The sequence below is a fragment of the Polyergus mexicanus genome, unplaced genomic scaffold (genome assembly GCF_030449975.1).
Source record: "Polyergus mexicanus isolate NDT 795.1 unplaced genomic scaffold, iyPolMexi1.0 SCAF_95, whole genome shotgun sequence".
NCBI lineage: Eukaryota > Metazoa > Arthropoda > Insecta > Hymenoptera > Formicidae > Polyergus > Polyergus mexicanus.
In genome coordinates this window covers 1-23,102 of record NW_027223415.1, presented here as the reverse complement: position 1 = coordinate 23,102, position 23,102 = coordinate 1, and the positions used below count along the sequence as shown (strand labels likewise).

General features: G+C 37.3%; 1 protein-coding gene across 10 annotated transcripts in view; it reads left to right on the top strand.

The window, feature by feature from the left end:
• Positions 1 to 22,742, top strand: part of Tgo (Aryl hydrocarbon receptor nuclear translocator homolog tgo) — a 48,525-nt gene extending 25,783 nt beyond the window's left edge. Inside the window, exons 3-12 of one of the 10 annotated variants that reach the window (XM_070315021.1) lie at positions 10,928 to 11,085; positions 17,607 to 17,924; positions 18,021 to 18,224; positions 19,308 to 19,499; positions 19,590 to 19,748; positions 19,825 to 19,975; positions 20,112 to 20,269; positions 20,352 to 20,530; positions 20,605 to 20,749; positions 20,847 to 22,742. In XM_070315021.1, the coding sequence (XP_070171122.1) occupies positions 10,928 to 11,085; positions 17,607 to 17,924; positions 18,021 to 18,224; positions 19,308 to 19,499; positions 19,590 to 19,748; positions 19,825 to 19,975; positions 20,112 to 20,269; positions 20,352 to 20,530; positions 20,605 to 20,749; positions 20,847 to 21,061 (1,879 nt within the window). In that variant the 3' untranslated portion in view covers positions 21,062 to 22,742. Of the gene's footprint in view, positions 1 to 10,924; positions 11,086 to 17,606; positions 17,925 to 18,020; positions 18,234 to 19,307; positions 19,500 to 19,589; positions 19,749 to 19,824; positions 19,976 to 20,111; positions 20,270 to 20,351; positions 20,531 to 20,604; positions 20,750 to 20,843 lie in introns of all 10 variants that reach the window. The other 9 variants (XM_070315018.1, XM_070315019.1, XM_070315023.1 and 6 more) reach the window with 9 other exon arrangements.
• Positions 22,743 to 23,102: the final 360 nt, after the last annotated feature.

Here is a 23,102-nt window from a genome sequence, read left to right as displayed (position 1 = left end):
AAGAGACACGGTATATACTTTGATTCCCTTCCGAGATATTTCGGCTGGCGCGGGCATTAAATTCGCCGGACAAAAGCCAGAAAATAATGTACAACGCGTGAGACGCATAACTTAGTATAAAATACGGCTACTCTCCAGAGACGCCACGAATAAAAATTTACATTAAAATCCTCGAGAAATCTCTATATTTTCATCCAATAATTATGCGAAATTTGTCCAAAATCGCATATTTCTTCGTTCTTTGTTCTCTCCCCCTCCTCTCTCTCTCTCTCTCTCTCTCTCTCTCTCTCTCTCTCTACATTCTTCTTTAGCAAAACTTTTACGGTAGATTTAAATACAAAACATCATTTAACATTGGAAATTAAAGAATTAAATTAATGCAGAATCAAAAATATTTAATCTTCTTTAAATATATTATTTGCGATATTAAAATTGCAAATATTACAGTATTTATTATATTTCACTAATTAGAAACTAAAATAAATCTCACTGTAATATTTATAAAATAAGTTTAAGTAGAGACGAACAATCTCGATTGATTGACTTATCAATAAACAAAAGACAGAAAGGGCTCGCAGATTGAGCTTACCGCGTGTTGATCGGTCGTGACTCAACCCCCTGTTTTGTGTAACGTGACTGTGTATGGCATTACGTCTCTATTAAGTAGCGGACCCATGATGCTTTCCCTACCTGATGTAATCATGGTGTAAAGCCGATCGTAAGACGAGCATATACGCGATTCTTTGCAATTTCAACCATGCCTTTGCATTAATTATAAAAAGTCTCGCTTATTATTTTATTATTCATACATTTATATCTAAAACTAAACGAAACAATAACATAATAGTAAATATTGATTGCGCATAACATATCGTATAAATGATTCGAAAACCATGAATAAGTTCGAAATTTTGAATATACAGGGTGTCCCATAATTCGCGGATCATCCGTCATGTGCAGGTAGAGCAGATGAAATCGAGAAGAAATGTCCTTTACCATTTTTTTCTATAACACTTAATAAAAGAGTTATTATTGAGTAAAGTTTGGCCAATCAGCGCCGATCTTTAGCCAAGCGCACGTCGGTGAGCCGCGCGCCTGATAATTGGCGCTGATTGGCCAGACTTTATTCAATGATAACTCTTTTATTAAGTGTTATAGAAAAAAATGGTAAAGGACTTTTCTTCTCGGTTTCATCTGTTCTATCTGCACATGACGGGTGATCCGTGAATTATGAGAAAACCTGTATAATTTATTTCTTTTTAGATTTTATTATTATGTAGAAATGCAATTTATCGATTTTTGATGTTATGTGTATTAAATTTGGCATTTATATTCTTTGTAATATATAAAATATATATTATGCTATATCTTTACTATATGTGGCTGAAGCTTCTTGACGTTAAGATGTAATAAAATTGCATCCCCTCTCTTTGTCCTTTCGCAAGTGAAATGTGCAATCATCTTACATTTTATTGAACGAGATTAGAATGCCACATTTCTCTCTCTCTCTCTCTCTCTCTCTCTCTCTCTCCCTCTCTTTTATGATTTTTGCGCGTACAGATATATCTGCGAAATGATAATACGGAATTGCTCGCGAGCATTCCCCGCGATGTGGCTAGTTGTTCGCAGCAGAGGATTAACTAGATATTTCTCACATCTATTTAACTTTGCGCACGCGAGGGAAAATTGCACAGGCTAACTGATTTATTTCATACTATATTCATATCATTAATTATTTATTACACGATTAATTTTAATAATTAAATATAATTAAATAGGGACGTCATTTAAAACATTTGATACATTTCATTAAAAATCACCACTGCATTTTATTGAGAATGACAATGTTTAATATTCATCTGCAAATTCATATAGATATTTTATCTTGTTATTAAAATAGAGAGTTTATAGTTAAAATCATTTACGTAAATATCATCTAATTTGAATCTAGAAATCTCTCACTTTAGTCAAGTCGATTATTTTCACAAAAGAAAAATATTCTATTACTTTTTAACGCCGGCCAATCTGATGACTGACTGTCGATCCGCCTTAATAGCAGTAACGATATCTTATCCACGGTCTCTCATCGCGTGCCGCCACGGGTGGATCCGCGATGGTGGTTCACCTGCAATTCCGTATCCGCACTGTCGTTTCGCAGATATATACGGTGCTGCGAAAAAATACGCGCGGGCTCTGCGGCAAAGACCGACCGGCAACACTCTGATGTCGCGCGCTCTTTCTCTCTCTCTCTCTCTCTCTCTCTCTCTCTCTCTCTCTCTCTCTCTTCCTTTTCCTCCCTTTCTCGCCCCCAGTCCTCTCTATGGAGAGAACCTCACTTTTAAGTTAATAATGCAATTACTGCCTCTCTCCTGCCGCAAGACGCGCAACTCTCTTCGCCGCTCGTCCGTCGCTTCTCTTCTTCTTTTTTCTCTTCCGTTTCCCATCTCAGATTTCCTCGGCCTCGCGTCTTGCATTTTCTCGACGTTAATACCTTAGACACCGGCACTTTTGGTCGCGATAACTGCGAACGATTGTTGTTGTCGCATGCCGGCGGTTAACCAAACGGACCCTCTTCTTTTTACTCTTTATCCCTCTTTCTGCGATAGCGATCGATTATTCGCCAGAGTACTTGGAAGACATGATCCGTCATTAATATCTTAAATATTGGACACTAGTTTCACATAATATTTTTTATAAAATTTGTTAATAATTAAAGAGACTTTCTATATATAAATCGAATCTTAAAAAAACATTTTTATAATTAAAAGATTTTATTTTTGTAGAAAAGTCCCCAATTTGAATTCTAAATATACATAAAGGGTTTCATAGAGCAAATCATTATTTTCTATTCATAGTATATGATTTTGTAATGAGGATAATGCATCAGAAAGTTAATGGAGAGCGAAAGATTAGCGTTGTATTAATTAATCGCGAAAGGATCTGTGAAATCGCGCGAGTGCAATTTTCACTTCAATTTTCCAATGTTACGCGCCGGTCACGAATCGGCGAATGTTCGTGAGCGCACAACGTTCATGACCAATAATATCGAACATTCCTTAAGTCATTCCCAAACGAAGACGTTAATAATCGCACGCGTGAAACGGCAGCGTGCCGAGCCATAAATTTCCACGCAACATATTTACTGCCGCGAACGAGTAATCGCAAAAGAGCAACGTTCACCGGACATAGACACGTTATATAAATGACGACTGTATTCAGATTTATAGCGGCACTGTGTTGACACAATCATTTCCCGACAGCTTATTCGCTCGTATTTCCTTTTTACTTCCTGTTCCGATTGACGTATCGCATCATGAAAATTTAGAGAGTATCTTTAGCAGCGGACTATTAATAGTATATTAGTAATATATTATTAAATTCTGTTTTGTGCAAATATTAAATAATATTGAAATGTTAATTATTTGCATGGAAATATTTGTCATAACGATTGAAAGCTGTATTTGGCTTTCACAATATATTTTTGTCTATACGTCACAACAACTACCTATTTTCGTGTAAATTAAGACATAATCCTATTTTTCTCAAACATTCATCTATCAATCCGACGATTTTGTTTACATAACACGTGTAATCTCTCTTAGAAATAATCTTTCTCGAAATCATTAAATATATTGTGAAGAAATGCCAAGGGAGAGAGATAGATAGATAGAGAAAGAGAGAGAGAGAGAGAGAGAGACAGGAACCGGAACTTCTCTTCCGTAAAACAGTAATCAGATGTAGCAGGCGATCATGATGCCGAGTCTTTGGAGTTGGCAAAAGTTTGCGGGAGGATATTACTCGCCGAAGTAACTCGGAATCACCATAAGAAGGCTCTAAACGGTGGAGAGATTATCTTGCACCGAAGTGAAAAGCACGTGCCTTAAACGCCGTATAAGGAAAGCCAGCGGTGACTCGCTATAGAGATTGTCGTGCAGATTGCTCTCATAGGCCAATTAATTACAAAGCTTCTTCTCCGGCGTAATAAGCTGCAAAGTGAACGTACGGGAAAATTAATCGGGGGTTACATATTGGGAATCTCCGCAATCGTTGCAACGACAACTATCGTGATTAAAATTTATTTAAAGTTTATTTTTTATTATAATATTTGACGCGTAGAAGAAGAAGCGTCATATTGAATATCAATTTCCGAATTTCTGCTGCAAAGTATAAAAAGAATGGGGATCGTGCAAGATTCGATAGGATATCAAATTAGAATATAAATTGAAAAGAATAGCAAACAAGATGGAAATACGAAATAAGGAAGTTATATTATCATTAAAGTTTTTTCTCGACACACACACACACACACACACACACACACACACACACACACACACACACACATATATATATATATATAACACAAATACTACGATCGTAATCGGATCATTCGTTGTATAAATATAAAGGTAGCATCTGTTCCTTTATCTCTGTTTCTTTTCAGTAATCAAAATGATAGAAATACACGTTTAACTCTTACGCGTTTATTATTTTTATATTCTTTTATTACTGTCATATACAAGGACGCAGCGAGTGCGTTATTTAATCGCCGATCCTTAATTTCATGCACATCGCGTGTATTTGCAGGGAGCAAATCGTAACGATAAAATTGTGCAATTGAGTAACGGCGATTTTTATACAACTTTGTTTCGTAAATTCATAAATTTATGCGCACACGAGCTTTTAACAATATTTAGAATACGCAGCAGGGGGCAAAGTCATTAGACAATCTTATGAACAGATGTTATAAATCGCCTTGTAAATTATATTATAAAGCCTAGACCACCGGTACATCCCTTTTCTTTCAAAAACTAAGCATTTTAGAGGAAAACGTTTTCAACAAAAATTGTATGGTTTTGAGGGGAACGTAAGATGGTGTCATTGGTTTGTCCTTGGATGACATCGTTAAGGTCAAGTCAAGGACACCTTTAATTTCTTAAATGGAACCCCCTATTTTTCATTACATATTCTTGTAGCTTATCTCTAGATCTTTCCAAAACACTATAATAAAGTATTTTTTTATTAAATACTTTTGGAGTTATTTTATATTTTAATTTGACATATTTTGATATAAAAAATAAAATATTTCGTTAAATATTCAGTTTTCCATAATCTTACCGTAATACTTTTATGTACAGAATAATGAGACAAATCAATCAGTGCCAAAAAAAAACAAAAAAAAACATTGTGAATAATTTTCTTAAAAACAATAATTTTTTTATACTAATTGATTTGTCTCGTCATTCTGTACATAAAAGTATTACGGTGAGATTATCGAAAACTGAATATTTTACGAAATATTTTACTTTTTATATCAAAATATGTCAGATTAAAATATAAAATAACTCAAAAAGTATTTTATGAAAAAATACTTTATTATAGTGTTTTGGAAATCTCTCGACATAAGCTATAAGAATATGCAATAAAAAATAGGGGGTTCCATTTAAGAAATTAAAGGTGTCCTTGACTTGACCTTAACGATACCAAGGTCAAAGCAATGACACCATCTTACGTTCCCCTCAAAACCATACAATTTTTGTTGAAAACGTTTTCCTCTAAAATGCTTAGTTTTTGAAAGAAAAGGGATGTACCGGTAGTCTAGGACACCCTGTATAATCATGTATAACCAACTCGTTATCTATCAAAGATAAAGCATGTTGGACGACATCGAAAGTACTCAGAGAGATATCGAGAACAAACTATCTATCGCGGCGTCCCTAAATGCGGAGCGATTCGATGATAACTCGCTTTCTTCGCAATCTCGCCTCCTCCTTGTACGTCGGGATAATTTTTCTTCCACGTGGAACTTTGTATGTGTAGCACGTGTATTTCTGAACCAACGCTAGATCACTGCGGACATAGAAAGCCGTATACAGGGCGTACTAACTCTTTGAACAAACAACTGAACCAGCGTCCTATAATTTTATGGCTCTTCTAACGATCGATGATTTTATAGATATAAAAATTTTAATTATATATTTAAAAGAAAAATGTAGAAAAACATAACTTTAAAAGTTCAAGATTATTTCATAAAAATCCAACATTGAAGGAATCAGCGATGTGGGCCGAATTTTCGAAACAAAAGACATTCTTTACAAATGCAATTATTCTATGATAATTAATGTATCAATAGATATGTGTATGAGTGCCAAACATTCTGCATAATCATATTCGCATTCATTAATGTTCCTTATTCTTCAAATGGCATTTTTTATTATTGCTTTTTACTACTGATTAATTAGCAAATAAATCGCGTATCATATATTTCATCTTATCTTATAGTTTTAAGTTTCTTGCGCAAGATGCATCGTATTTTACGCTTTTGAAACGGAGTCACGGCGGATAAAGGGATCTACTATCTCAACCTTCAACTAGTATCCTCTTTTTCAAGTAACGTGACCGGTGTCACGGGGTCAGTGTTGATCTCCGGCCTAGGGGTCAGGGCACTTTTACCGTGTCGTCTACCGCAGCATCCGATGAACTCTGTGTATCGAATAGCGTGGTAAATACGGTATCTCGGTTTATAGTGGCTCGTTTTAAGGGTAAATATTTAATAATCGTTATCGATTAGAAAGTATCGTGGCCTTTTGTATTTTGTCACAAAAATTTTATTTTTTGTATAGTCAAAGTCCATTCGGCTAAAAATCATTTAATATATTTTATATTAATGTGCATTTAGCTCTTCTTGCAACTAACTAGCTGTTATTGTAAAACCAAATATTTTTTATTGAATAATGTCGAAAGGTAGGATACTGCGGAAATTGTGGCTGGAAAAGGAATTAATAATAAAAAAAAAAATAGGAAAAGAAAGTAGAGATGTGAAAAGAAAAGGAGATAAGATAAAATAGTATGAAATGGAATAAATAAGCTAGTCCTAGCTAGTCTTAGAATTGTAAAAGGTATGAATGTGTATGCGTGAGGTATGTGTGGATAAGGAGAATTTGTAAACCAAGTCCACTTCTTGGCTATATGGCTGAAGTTAAATAAATATTATTAATATATTATTGAATAATGTCTATGTTAACGTTAATGTTTATAGGACAGAGAATTTTCTTCTTTTCTAATGACGTTTCAAACGAGAGAGAGTTCCACAATCGAGAGAAATTACTACATTCAATTGAAAAAAGTCCGCATGGAGATCAAGTCTGCGCGACAAATAGAAATAAGATACAAAAAAAAAAAAAAAAAAACCAGTAACAGCTTCAATATATCGCGAGAGTGCTCAGGATCAGAGAATCGGATATGTGGAAGTATCGAGACACCCGGTATGCCTCGGTACACAGATCTGGACCCACGGAGCGAGCGGGCAACTTCGGAGCGTCTGACCTCTGACCCAGGAGTACTCTTTCCGTTCTCCTCTACACGGATCGCGTTCCTCCACCTCTCCCCAACCCTCTCCTCTCCTCCACATCTCTCTTGCTCTTGCTATGCCGCGCGATGCATACTCCGCTTTATACTCGCGCTTTAAGCGTTGTGGCCTCTTTTAAATAGCGGGCCTCCGCCGGGGCCATCTACGACTTCGCCGAGCGTTACGGATCCCTTTGGTCCTCGGGACGAGATAATAATAATGATAACGACCGCTTGTTCAACGAAAAGAATTGCACGGAATCGTATAATGAGAGGGATGCGAGAGGCAATCGTCATTGACTTGCAACGTGACTGATTTTACCTTTTTTTTTTTTTCGATTTATCATTTTGTCTCGAAAGTTCCGAATTGTTTATATTAGCGATTCTTTTTCTCCATAATATTCATAATATTCGATTAAGCGAGAGCCACTATCATGTTTTCTCGATCATCTTTTCCGTAATTACATTTTACCAAATACGGGTGACAAGAAAGATATAAAAGAAATGTAAAGATAAATTATAAATATTACTTATTTTCATTTTCATTTTCATTTTTTTCGCGAGTCGCTATATTTAAGTAATTATATTGTCAAAAATATTGTCAAATACATAGACAATGATTTTCGAAATGAAATTTAAGTTTCACAATGAGCACTGTGAATATTAAGAACTGCTCCGAAATTGCTTAATTTTCACGTATAAATGTAATACGTAAGTAAGCGCGATTACATTTCGCTGCGTCCAGACGATCATTTCTACCCCCCCCCCCCTCCCCCCTTCTCCATTGAACGGATCAATTTTATTTTTCAATATTTCATATCGCGGCGAGTAGACATCGAGAAAAAAAATGGTTAGCGCAAACCAATCAGCATATCGATATCAAATTTTAATCTCGCATTCTATGTGTCCGGACGGGATATCGATGTTACCGTATGATTGTGAAACTATCCATTCTGTGGAGGAAATTTTTTATCGTTTCATGAACTAGTCTATCTTTCCTTATTCTCATTTCAGGGCAGACGTCCGTTCGGAAAATAGCAATCGAACAGACTCGCAATTACTCACAAATACAAATCAGTTTAATAAAGAACTCGCCTCTTGATACGATAATTCTATCAGGGAATGTAATTGTTAATTTCTTCAATTCTATAGCCATTATCTTCAAATGGACAGGATTGATTGTAACAATGAAGATCGTTACAAGTTACGTACTTGAATTTTATGAAATATAGAGAATAAAATATAAAATTTTCTTCGCGCCTAGATCTCTGTGTCAGTAAATATACAATACGTATTTGTATCGCTAACAATTGCTTTAGATTAGTCACATTGTGTGCAATAGACGGAAGATAATTGAAATCGTGAACTAGACCGTGAAGAAGGCTCATTGTTCGCGAAGCTGTCTTGCGGTGAAATGAGCGGTTTCGCGAACGTAGAGACGTTAGAGCGCGTCGATAACGGATTAACCGCCGCTCGATTTGCGCATCGGGCGGGAATCCGACTTACGTATCGCGTGAGCGAATCCGCGAACGGAGACTGCCCTATCGCGAACTTTCCTGGAAAATCGTCGCGAATTAAATGCCATTAAATTTACGATTTGCGCGCCGTCGAAGTAAAGGGAGACGTGCCCGGCCGTTATCCGCGGCGGTTACCCTTTGGTAGCGTAATAACAGGGGAGGCCTGAAATTGTGGTCTCGCCCCCGATATCCTCCCCCGGCTAGATGGATTACTCGAGAATTTATCGGCCGAATCGATCATGGCGCCCGTAGTTGAGTTAATTTTAGTTAGCGTGTCTTATGTGAAGTTTTAATCGCAAGTTAAATACGATAAATTTACGCAAGAAGTTTAAAGCACCTGCTAATGAATATAAATATGATTATGACTTTATTTCATGTGTAAAGTTTAATAAAAGATATTATTAATATATATATATATTGTATTTTAAAGGATAAAATAAATAAATTATTTATATTATAATTTTATATAATTTGAATTGAAACAAAGCACACATTGATATAATACAATACATATAGCGTTCGTAGATGAATGAATTCTATTAAGTAAAAAGTCATTGCGTATTTTTGCAACAGATGGTATTAGTTCAGTTTTGGCAGTACTAGAGTCATTCACACATATGTTTGTCATATATCGTTTAACAGCTGACGGTTTAAGCTTCATTCTAAAAAAAAAATTGATCGATTTGGTTGAGTTTTGGAGATTTTACAACAAATTGAAGATGGAAGACCAAACTGTGTATTTTCGCTATATTTTACTGTTTTACTTCCGTAAAGGGAAGAACGCGCGTCAAGCTTGTGAAAAATTGCGTAAAGTTTACGGTGACGATGCTCTACAAAAACATTTTGATCTCAAAGATGCTCCTCGGTCAGGAAGGCCCACCGAGGTTGATGACGACAAAATAAAGGTATTGATCAAGTCTAACCCACGTTACACGACACGAGAGATTGCAGAAACATTGAAGATCAGTCAAAAAACTGTTCACGTTCACCTAAAGAAGCTGGGATACGTAAGCAAGTTCGATATTTGGATTCCTCATGAACTCAAAGAAGTTCATTTGACGGCGCGTATAAACATCTGCGATATGCTCATGAAACGTGAAGATAACGATCCTTTTTTGAAACGAATGATAACTGGTGATGAGAAGTGGATTGTTTACAACAATGTGGAACGCAAACGGTCTTGGTCCCGACGTGATGATTCGCCTCAAACGATTTTAAAAGCAGAACTTCATCAGAGGAAGGTTATGCTCTTAGTGTAGTGGGATTGGAAGGGTGTGGTGTTTTTTGAGCTCCTACCGAGGAACCGAACAATCAATTCGGATGTGTACTGTCGGCAATTGGACAGTTTGAACGAATCTGTCATCCAGAAACGTCCGGAGCTCGTCAATCGTAAAGGAGTTGTGTTCCATCACGACAACGCGAGACCACACACATCTTTGGCGACCCGTCAATAATTATTGGAGCTTGGATGGGATGTGTTGCCCCACCCAGCATACTCGCCTGACCTTGCGCCGTCAGACTTCCACTTGTTTCGCTCTCTTCAAAACTCCATGCGTGGAATAACGTTAAATTCAGATGAGGCGGTAAATCAGCACCTTGTTCAGTTTTTCGCCAATAAAGACAGGTCCTTCTACGAACGGGGAATTATGAAGCTCACCGAAAGATGGCAAAAGATCATCGAACAAAACGGAAAATATATCATTGATTGATCTTTGTTCTTTATATAAATAAATGACTTTGAAAAACATACAAAAAATACGCAATGACTTTTTACTCAACCCAATAGTATCGTACTTTACGTGAATAGAAGCCCGCGATTATACATAAACATAAAAAGCGCAATGCGATGTAAATTGGATACCGTATCGCGTTATTTCACGCTATTTCCTCGACTCCGCGGTCTCTCGTGCAGGACGCGCAAGAAACTTCTGTCTCTCCGACTTTGACTCCGGCATTTGACTCTTCGTTGTCCGCGCCATTTTTATTTCTCCTAGTAGGAGAAACCGCATACCGATTTCTTGAACTATGCAATTACCTCGGTTTTGTCTTGCGACTTACTGCAGGGAGAATCATTGCGAGATAGAGCGGCGGCGGCGGAACAAGATGACCGCCTACATTACCGAGCTCTCCGATATGGTGCCGACCTGTTCAGCCCTGGCCAGGAAACCTGACAAGCTCACGATCTTGAGGATGGCAGTGGCGCACATGAAAGCTCTCAGAGGTGAGTAGCCTTCTTCGATTCTACAGAAAATTATTTACGATAAGATTAATCTTCTCTGCTCCCAATCATTTTACTTTACATACCTTTACATACCGTAATTAAGTTAATTTATTTTTTGATTACCAAAATATTTTAAATTTGTTGAAATATTGTTATACTTATGGTTGCGCGTTTGTCGTACATTTTTTCTCTTCACGGATAAAAACATTTCGGATAAACTTCGTTTTAATAGAACTTTGTTTTAAGATTTAGTCAAAGACGAACGTGATGCCTAGAATATTTGAAAAGTTAGGAGATTTAAAAAGTTTCTAATGAAATAATCGCTGAAAAGAAATCGAGAATTTAAATTCTGTGGGATATATTGTACGTCACAGTGCCGTAAAAAATACGACGGCAGATGTTGAAAAGCCATCCGATTTATTTAAAGTAGAAAGCTCTCTGGCGGGTCTTTCGTCGAGAGCTCGAAAAAATCTCGAACGTCGATAACTTACTCATAAGCCGCTTGAATTTAACTCTCGAAGTCTCGAGTGCTCGAACTCACATGCGTCGCAAAGTTGGTAAATCCTGTTGAGAAGTTTTTCTCCCGTCTTTTTTTTTTTTCTTTTTAATAGATTCTGCTCGTACCGTATTTTCCTAAATCTAACTTCCGCATTAGATTCCCTTTTGAGAAATTACTAAATTTTTATATTCTCGGTTACTGTATATTTTATTATCAATTTTTATTTATTTAGCTACGTTGCTCTTTTTATATTTTAGTCGCTGTAATTGCATTCCAGCAGATTTTTTTATTTTTTTTTTTCCTCAGTGAAACAAATTTCGCTCGCTCTTTCTTCCTCCTTCTCTCGATCGACCCTCCGGACGCCATCGATAAGAAACGTTGCAGTTTTCGACGCGAGACGTGACGATTAAGTTGCAGCGATGTTTGAGTTATCCGGCACGAGCGGTGCAATAACTTGGACGCAACGCGAAATCTCGAAAGCCTTAACATGAAGGCGATTAAATTACGGCCGTAGTCGACCTGCCATACGTTATGTTACGTACCTGTCTGCGACTATCGATTACGCGGAGAACACTCGCCTAAGTCCTCCCGGGTTGGCGAGACGCGGCTAGATTTCCGTCTTGACAGAGGCGAGAATTTACGAGCGCTTTTAGGATACTTATACCACCGACAGTCGTGCGATTTCCTTGTTAGGGCCGAAGACGAATCAGAGACCGATATCGCGCAAACACCTTTTGCACAGTCTGCATCGAGCTTTAAGAACCTGTATTAGGCACCTACACAGGAGAAAAAGGTTTCTTTAAATTTAACATATCTATTTGTTTGACTTATATTTGTTTCGTTACAAGAACATAATTTTATACGAAACATTATTTTGTTGAATAAAAAATTTAATGATTTTGTTGCATTAAATTATGTCCGATATTCATATTTATTCGGATAGAAATTCCGAATAAGTAAAATTAATTTTTCCTATATATGCTATGGTCCTAAGATGCTTCAAAGATTTGATTAGAGATGCAGTAACGTGCCATTTAACTTTATCTATTAGGTGTACAACTTTGCTTCCGCCGTTTTTTCCCCGAAATTCGAGGCTTTATTGCAAAAAACTGGTTATACATTTATGATTCAAAGTATTGTCCACTCCCAATGATCGTGCCAATTCTTTTTGACTTTGACGCGAGTCTTCATTAAGTAACGTCTCCAATTCTGCATCTTCGAAAACCTTCTCTCTTCCACCGCTATGCCGGTCTTCGACGTGAAAATCACCGTTCTTGAAGCGTTGAAACCACTCACGACACGTTCTTTCACTAATAGCGGCTTCACCATAAGTATTTGAGAGCATTCGATGAGCCTCAGCCGCAGATTTCTTCATATTGAAGCAGAAAATTAAAACCTCCCGCAAATGACGAGAATTTGGCTCGTAAACTGACATTTTCAATCGAGAATAACTTTATGACGCAGACACAAATCGACTAATGTTTCTATGGGGTTATGTTGACAGATGCCCAAGTTTATCGTATGACGTCTATGATCTATTTATTTATTTCGACCACTACTTACCGCTAAAGCCATCTATAGGAAAACGGCGGAAGCAAAGTTGTACACCTAATAACTTGTTTTAAGATTTATTTAAATCGTTAAAAGCAATATAACGAGTCTTTTAAATAAAAGAAACATATTGTTTGAAAGAATAATATAATTGTTTAAATTGAAGAAAAAATAAAATTCATTCAAAAAATATTTTATCTAAAATAAATAAAAATATATTATTTGAAAATCAAACAATTATTTTTGTTACTTTCAACATTAGTATGGTTGGACCATTTCAAGCATTATATTTCTTTGGTTATAAGAAAATTTATTAAATCCAATGAAACTTTTCTCTCTCTCTCTCTCTCTCTCTCTCTCTCTCTCTCTCTCTCTCTCTCTCTGTATATCTTGATCTTTTAAAGATGATTATAAGATTTACAAGAAAATTTTAGCTGAAAATTTTAAATGACATCGCGTTATTATTTTTCAAAGGAAACTTAGATTATAGCTAATATCATTAAACATTTCTTATTGATCTTGTATCTGAAGAATCATATTCCATTGTTGGATAGAACTTTATAGGAAGAGTATTTATTGATTGATACAATTATATATTTTATATGTAACAAAATTCTCGATTCAAGAACTAGAATAATTTTTAAGTGCGCACGCAAGAAAAGGAATCAACTTTGTAATTCTGCTAAAGATTGCCAAGAATTTCGAGGCAGAAATTCAAACGAAACTTCGCATACAAAGTGGAGAGAGAAGTTGCGCAGAGAAACGATTATGCGAACTTAAAGGACCCCGCGGACATTTGCGTATACGGACATACTCTCGGAAATATTGTATCTATACAACTGACTAATGAGGAGATTCGTTCAGGAAAAGATAGATGGAGAAGAATGGATAGATGGAGGCATGCACCGTAACGTCGCGGCGGATTTCGAGAAGCGGTGACGGTCATATCGAATGCAGTGAGCGCGATATATGCTTCCGGTGGACAGGATGGGCGGAGTTGCGAGTCTCGTTCGTCGGCGGCTGTCTCTTTGGTAGTTCTGCCGGATACACCTAGCCATCTACCTGAGTCCTCCGAGAGAGCCCTGTAACCGATGGACGCGTGCTGCGTATTGTGCGTGAGCGCGCGCGTGTATCTATGTATGCGCCAGCTTCTGCCGTGATTCCACCTAGGTATTGGTGGTGCGTCGCGTTGTTTATAGCCGCTTCTCCTCTTTCCCGACGACGTGGGCCGTTGCATACAAATCGCTTTCTCGTTCGGAGGCGGTGAGGAGGCTCCGTCTCTCTCCTCTATCACCTGAGGGAGGGAAAGGACACCCGTTTACGCGCGCGAAAACTTTGTGCATGCGCTACGTGAACGAGTATTATGCGGTCGCCACGAGACGAGAGAGCACCAGGCAGATTTTTTACGACCCCGGAACGCCAGCGATAAAAATTTCTAGGAGGCTGAAGAACCGTTCGGCGCGAACGATAGGTGAACAACGACGCCGTTCTGTCGCGAGAACAGCGCTTTTTTTTTACGCTCACGGTGCACCCGACGAGATGTCACTTCATGGATGCTTAAAGCCGAGACAGAATATTCTTAGCCATTGAATACGCAAAAGCAACACTTCCTGGTTTTGTAATATACTCTTGATAGTAATACTTGAATAATGTAACAAATGCTTGAATAAATTTTATAGGGACTCTCTAAAGCCATTTGATATTAAATATATATAAAAATATAAATATATAATAAAAATAATATATTGTATATAAGAGTATATAGAGCACAATATTGGATTGAGTAAAAAGTCATTGCGTATTTTTTGTATGTTTTTCAAAGTCATTTATTTATATAAAGAACAAAGATCAATCAATGATATATTTTCCGTTTTGTTCGATGACCTTTTGCCATCTTTCGGTGAGCTTCATAATTCCCCGTTCGTAGAAGGACCTGTCTTTATTGGCGAAAAACTGAACGAGGTGCTGATTTACCGCCTCATCTGAATTTAACGTTATTCCAAGCAAGGAGTTTTGAAGAGAGCGAAACAAGTGGAAGTCTGACGGCGCAAGGTCAGGCGAGTATGCTGGGTGGGGCAACACATCCCATCCAAGCTCCAATAATTATTGACGGGTCGCCAAAGATGTGTGTGGTCTCGCGTTGTCGTGATGGAACACAATTCCTTTACGATTGACGAGCTCCGGACGTTTCTGGATGACAGATTCGTTCAAACTGTCCAATTGCCGACAGTACACATCCGAATTGATTGTTCGGTTCCTTGGTAGGAGCTCAAAAAACACCACACCCTTCCAATAATCTTCCTTTGATGAAGTTCTGCTTTTGAAGTCGTTTGAGGCGAATCATCACGTCGGGACCAAGACCGTTTGCGTTCCATATTGTTGTAAACAATCCACTTTTCATCAACAGTTATCATTCGTTTCAAAAAAGGATCGTTTTCTTCACGTTTCATGAGCATATCGCAGATGTTTATACGCGCCGTCAATTGAACTTCATTGAGTTCATGAGGAATCCAAATATCGAGCTTGCTTACGTACCCAGCTTCTTTAGGTGGACGTGAACACTTTTTTGACTGATCTTCAATGTTTCTGCAATCTCTCGTGTCGTGTAACGTGGGTTAGACTTGATCAATGCCTTTATTTTGTCGTCATCAACCTCGGTGGGCCTTCCTGACCGAGGAGCATCTTTGAGATCAAAATCACCAACGCGGAATTTCTTGAACCAGTTTTGGCACTGACGTTTTTGTAGAGCATCGTCACCGTAAACTTTACGCAATTTTTCACAAGCTTGACGCGCGTTCTTCCCTTTACGGAAGTAAAACAGTAAAATATAGCGAAAATACACAGTTTGGTCTTCCATCTTCAATTTGTTGTAAAATCTCCAAAACTCAACCAAATCGATCAATTTTTTTTTTTTAGAATGAAGCTTAAACCGTCAGCTGTTAAACGATATATGACAAACATATGTGTGAATGACTCTAGTACTGCCAAAACTGAACTAATGCCATCTGTTGCAAAAATATGCAATGACTTTTTACTCAACCCAATATATTTCATGATACTTGGATAATATCGAAGGTATCCATAGCAAGAATCCTCGATACACCGTCGATGACCAGTGTTGCGTTAGAATCGTAGTGCGTTAGAATGCTTAGGAATGACAATTAAACGGCTACCGTGCGTGAGATTGCATACGAAAAATGTAGACTGTATCGAATGTCGTGTATCCATTTCAAGCGAATCTCTTTTATTAATCTAATTATCTATTTAACCGGATTTCTTTATCGACTGCGTAAATAATCGCATTATTATACGGAAAGAAAAGAAGTTTGTGTGAATTTTATGTTTATGATTTTTTGCGAATTAAAATAAGTTTATTTGTATATCCCCTAAATATTTCTTGTGTCCGGAAGAATGTTGTAACCTTGATTGTAATCTTCTTTCCGAGGAGTAAAACAAGAATGCCCAAAAATCGTGAAATTTTTCTTACATCGAAAGAAAAAATATGGTAATTTTTTGCGCGTCATATATGACAACATTTAAGTTTAAAGTTTGATCTAAATTATTAATATAGTCATTTATATAATTGTAAAAGAATTGATATTTGAAAAATATCCGATAATCATCATTAACCGTACACGGTTTTCCTCATAACTACACGGTAGTAATGTGTCCGACCGGCAGACATACACCACGTGGAAAATAATGGTAACGAAGGTCATCGAGGGGTCTTCCATAGATCTTGTTTCGAAGTCGTTAAAGTATCTCTTCCCGGAATTCCTCCGTATATCGAGGTAAAAGATCGCATCGCAGCAGTCTTTCTTTCTTTCTCTCTCTCTCTCTTTTTCTTTCTCTCTCGGATCCATCGTCCACTTTGCAATTCCGATCTTGCACCTCGATAGTTACCTCCGTTGGCGAGGTGCCTCGTCCTCATTTTTGGTACCACACTATGGCGTTCGGACCTCGCGTCTCTCCGGAGGTCGACTTCGAAAGACGACTAGCTGTGTTATCGAGAGGCGTTATTCGATTTCAATATTCGATAGGACACGATTTGCTTAGGAATTCGCCGGAGTGCTTTGGAGATTTGCATCGCGCTTCAGGAGAAACTTTCTTCGATGAATCTTATATGGAGTTTCCTTTTTCTTGAAAACTTAAAACTAGATAATTTTATAAATTTAATCCGCGCGTTATATTATTTCTTTCTTTCTTTAATATGTTTTGTATGTACGTATGTAAAGAAGCCTGCATTTCTTTAATAAAAAATCTTTTACTAATACGAGAAGATGGAATATCGAAGCGTTCGTAGATAAAAGAAATCGATAAATGAAAAGGCATTATAGCGTTCGTAATAAATCCACCTACATAAAACTTAACAATAAATCCGAATCGGATGTATCCAGATTATTCCCTACAAATCCTCTTGTCCCATTTCCGCGACGAGGATTATCAAAGCGAAATTGAACGTTTGTCGCAGGTACCGGAAATACCGCCACGGACAACGCCTACAAGCCTTCTTTTCTCACCGATCAAGAGCTGAAGCATTTGATCCTCGAAGCGGCCGATGGTTTTCTATTCGTCGTGAGCTGTGACACAGGCAGGATCATCTACGTGTCCGACTCGGTCGCGCCCGTGTTGAACTACACGCAGAGCGATTGGTACGGCACCAGCCTGTATTCACAGGTTCATCCGGACGACACCGAAAAGGTACGAGAGCAGCTCAGCGCGGCGGAACCGCAACACGGTGGCAGAGTCTTAGATCTCAAAACCGGAACGGTGAAGAAAGAGGGCCAATGTAAGTAAACGATGAATCATTTATTTCTAATAAAATTTCTATGTTATCGCGGATGCTAATTTATAAACCATCTTCACTATTCTAATTTTATTGCAGCTTCGATGCGGCTATGCATGGGTTCGAGGAGAGGTTTCATTTGCCGTATGAAGGTCGGTAACCTACAGACGACGGGCGACATGGCAGCGGCGCACGGGCTGCATCGTATGAAGCAGAGGAACTCCCTTGGTCCGCCGGCGCGGGATGGCCAGAATTACGCGGTGGTACATTGCACCGGTTACATCAAGAATTGGCCACCCACCGGTGAGTTTGGTACGGGTAGTTTCGATGTCTGAGAGAACCGCGCACAAGATCGTACAATGTACCACCGTTACCGATCTCACTGTCTCTCTCTCCCTCTCGGATACGACATACAGCGGATCTCGGCTTTCTATTTTAAAGCGGAGGAGACGTCGCGCCCGCGAGGAATACGAACGAACCGTTCCTGGAATACGGAGGGAACGTGTATGCTACGTGTGTACTGTAAATTAAGAATCGCCTCGAGTTATCGCGCCTGAATCTGTCGACTCTGCCGTTTTCAGTATATTTATCTATCTTTCTATATCTTTTTCTACCGTATTTGCTTTTATCAAATTACAGAGATACGATAATTATTTTGTTGGTGTTTACTATCGGTAAATTAAAAGAATTCATCTTTTCAAGCTATTTCTTTCTTCCTTTGCCATTTTTGATGATTTGTTTGAATAACAATGAAACTAATCTATTGATTAGAAAAAATATAGGCGTTTTTCGCTAATTCTATTCACATTTTCCGAATTAAAATATTTGTTTTCAGAATAGTCGTTTAACTTGAACGAAGATTATATCGTCTATAAAGACTCACGGTAGTTACCGGTTGTTAACATATTTGTTTAATATTCATAACCACGTACGCAGTTCTTTTTATTTCATCGATAGCTTTGTAACAGCCGCTGGTTAATTCAATCTTTTATCGATTACGTTAAAAAATGCAGTGACGCTTTTTGCACGCATCTATAATATGAGAGATATCCCTACAATCGATCTTTTCGCAGTTTTCGAATTTCAAGTCATACTTTCTCTCAATTTTATATACGTTAATAAGATTTAGAAATAATGGCATGTATACATAATATGCACACGCGTGATACTAATAAATGAATAAAACCGTTCAATTTATGACAATCTTATATCGGATCTTAACATTCAAATTTTCATTCAAAATCATGGATTATTATCAATATATTATCATATCTTAATGTGTTAGTGCATCCACATACATAGTATATAAGTTCTTCGCTTTAGTGTATAAGATATTTCAAGCCACCAACGGGAAATCATGGGCTCATTCATGATTTTACGCTGTAGGTGATTTTGTTCCCCCATGTGTACCAGGTGTGGGTCTAGGTGACAGAGGACCCGGAGGCGTTCAGACTGGTCCGGATGGTGTAGTCACGGACGAGAATGCCACCACGCATTGTTGCCTTGTCGCCATTGGGCGATTACAGGTCACCAGCACACCAAATAGTAGCGACTTAGCAGGTTCTAATAGCAATAGCGGTAAGTATATATATATGTTTTTATTATTTATTTTCCGTTTAATATTGCGAGAAAAAAATTGATCATAAATTATATTTTTGTTCATCGTAGAATTTATATCACGTCATTCTGCGGAAGGTAAATTTACCTTCGTGGACCAAAGAGTCGGTGGTATTTTGGGTTACACCCCATCGGAACTGTTAGGTCATCCATGCTACGAATTTTTTCATCCGGAGGATCTAACACATATGCGGGAAAGCTTTGAGCAAGGTAATGCATAATATTATTGCGTTTTCACAATCATTTTATTTATCAACATTATTAATATACGTGTCTTGTTTTTTAGTGTTAAAATTAAAGGGGCAAGTCGTATCTGTCATGTACAGATTTCGAGCCAAAAACCGTGACTGGGTATGGTTAAGGACATCGGCATTCGCATTTCTAAATCCATTTAACGAGGACGTCGAATATATCGTTTGCACAAACACACACGCAAAGTAAGAATGCAATTATGAAAATTACTAATAAATTATAAATGCATAAACTAATAGATGCAAAATAAACTTTCGACGATATCACATAGCTTATTCTTTTGATTTGTATTGAAAATATTCACATGTTTTTTTTATTCAGATCCTTTCATCCAAGTAACGATGGCCAAACGGAGAGCGAAGCTGTACCTGCCTATGGACAACCTGGTCTCGATTATTCCCTTCAAAGACATCCTGCTAGGGATCCGCTATATTCTGCGCATCATATGATGCAGCATCCGGCAACTGTAGCTACAGCCAGTAAGATTATATAATCCTATTTTTTCCATTACATTAACAACTTGTTACACAGTCAAACATGTCTAATATACATGATTTTCAGGCCCACAACAACCGAGACCGTCCAGCACGCAGAATGTCTATCAAAGCTATGAGACGACGCAATCGCCGATAGCTTATGGATCACCCGGACAGCAAAGTGCGTCCTCGTCGGTCTTAAGTAGGATTCAGAAACCGGCTAATACATCGCCAACTCCGCAAGCATGGGCGATTGGAAGACAGGTATCTGATTTTTTGTTCTTTCATATTTTCGGCAAGTTACACATATTTCAAAATTTTCCTATGTTCTCCAATAGCAACCTGTGACAGAGGGATACCAGTACAGTCAATTAAGTCCATCGAGATCACCGAGCGGGCCAACATATACGCAGCTCAGTAGCGGCGCTAGGACACCGGCTACGCAACAATATCATGCAGTCACAACAGTGCCTAATAATCCTGGTGCCTAATAAAAATTCGATATACTTTGCCACATTCTTTAAACTTTTTGTTCGCAAAATCGATTAGATATATTGAGCATTCTTATATTCCTTAGCAGGTATGTGGGGTTGGCAAAATCAACAGCATCAGACGCCGCAGCCAGACGGACAGACCGGCGCTCAAGTGGCCGCGCAAGCGCAACCACCGCATCCTGGACAGGCCGGACCCGGCACACAGCCGCAAGAACTGTCCGACATGCTACAGATGTTACAGGATCAGGGCGGCTCGTCCGGCTTCGAAGAACTGAACATGTTCAATACTAACTTCGAGTAGCAACGAGAAAGGCGACACGCCTTTGGGAAGCAGCTTCTACTTTAGAGGAATTCTTTCTCGGGACTTTCTCCGACCGTTCGGTATCACATTGGGGATTAATTAATCCTATCTGGTATCGCAACTCGCACCCTCACGTCAGCATCCGGAGGATCGTTTATGGAGAAAGGAGAAACGCGATTTAACAATTTAGCACCGCATATATAGACTACGCAAAAAATGATCGCACGGGATTAGGACAGCCTAGTCTACCGGATTGTTTACATATAATTCATACGTATATAACGAAAGATTTGAGCCATTATCGAGGGTATCAGACGCCGTCGGTACGATCGCAGCCGCATCGTACGCTCCGATTGTTCGAAATAATTATTCAAATTGATGAGCATTGATTTCGCACCATCAAACGCGACTGTACCTTCATGATGACAAGCGATTATTGATTAGGGCTCGAAATGATTATAATACGCACAGATGTGTTACTCACGTTTGGTATTTAGCGCAAGGCATTAAATATCAAAGAAGCACAAATATATCGTTTCAAGTCAAAAACGCGCATTGATAAGGGTGTCATTAATACAGAGTGCTTTTAATGCATTTAACGCTTTTATCGCATTTCGATGATTATATTTTGATGAATTTGGAATTGTATTTAAAATTAAATTGATTCCGCAAACTTACTTATGTCTGTGAAAGCTATTTAATCAAATAATAAATAGCTTGAAAGTATGGATATTCACAGCCTTGTTGCAAATATTTTTAAAGATATGTAAATATCTTATCTGTGCTTATTATACGAACAATGTAATTTTAATTTACGTGACAATTTTAATTGGAATATCATGCGATTCGATAATGAAATTTAGAAAAAAAAAAAAGATGAAAATAACGAAGATATACTCTAAACAATAAGAAAAAATATTTTTAAAAAAACTTCTCTCAATCAAATCTATACACAAATCACGGTAATTTTAATACCAGCTTATCGTTAGATTCGTAAGGTTAGCTTAATTATGTATTTTAATTTAGATCTTTGTAATTATAAACAGTGCAATCATATAAACCGACACGCGACAAGAAATCGTTCAAGACATTGATAATGTACAAAAATTGTGTAATCCACCTTTGCTTCTCTGTGCAAGACACCGTTTTTAGATATTCTTAAATGAAAAAAATATAGATAATGTTACATATATACGAATAATTGCATTTATAAGTAACCACGTGTGACTTAGCGCGTTTGTACGTGTTTTAGCAAATTTTGATGAGCACATTGAAACGAAATTGCAGCATATCATGATGAATTGGGAACATTTTTCACTAATATATGAACTATACAGATATGCATGATTTTTCCTTTTTTTTTTTCCTTTCTTTTTTTCGGATAAACCTACAGGCGAGAGTAGTATCATCACTTTTTGACAATAATTAACATATTGGGCCTCTTTAAATACAGGCATCAATATTTATGCGTGATTGTTAAGTACGGATTCGTCTCTATCACAGAGAGACTACTTCACAAATCCCTTATCCACTGTTATATATTCCTTTGCACAATATCCACCTACATATTATAGTTCCGCAAGAAGAAATTGCAAAATGATTAATATGATTTAAAGAACGAAAGGTGTTAGAAATGCAAATATATCATGCAATAAAGCTATAAAAAAATATTTTTAGTGTACATATCTTGCATTACGCATTGAGAAAAGAGTGTATATTGCTATAAGTTCTTTAATAACTTTTTCTTTTTACGTTTTTTTGCGATATGATTAATGATAATATAAAAGAGGCAATAAGATTTTTTTAAATAATAAAAAAAAGCATATGTGCGGAAATCTTTAAAAGACATAATAAAAAATATTACAAAGTTTTTATTTAAATCTTTTTTTATTAGATATTTATTAAATATAAACAAATTAAAAAATATATGATTTATAATTTTAACTTTACAGCTGAACCGATATTATTTTTTTTCTTAGTCGAACTATCTTTTCTTTTAATTTTATTTTTAACTAGTACTCTGCGTTGATACCACTGCTTT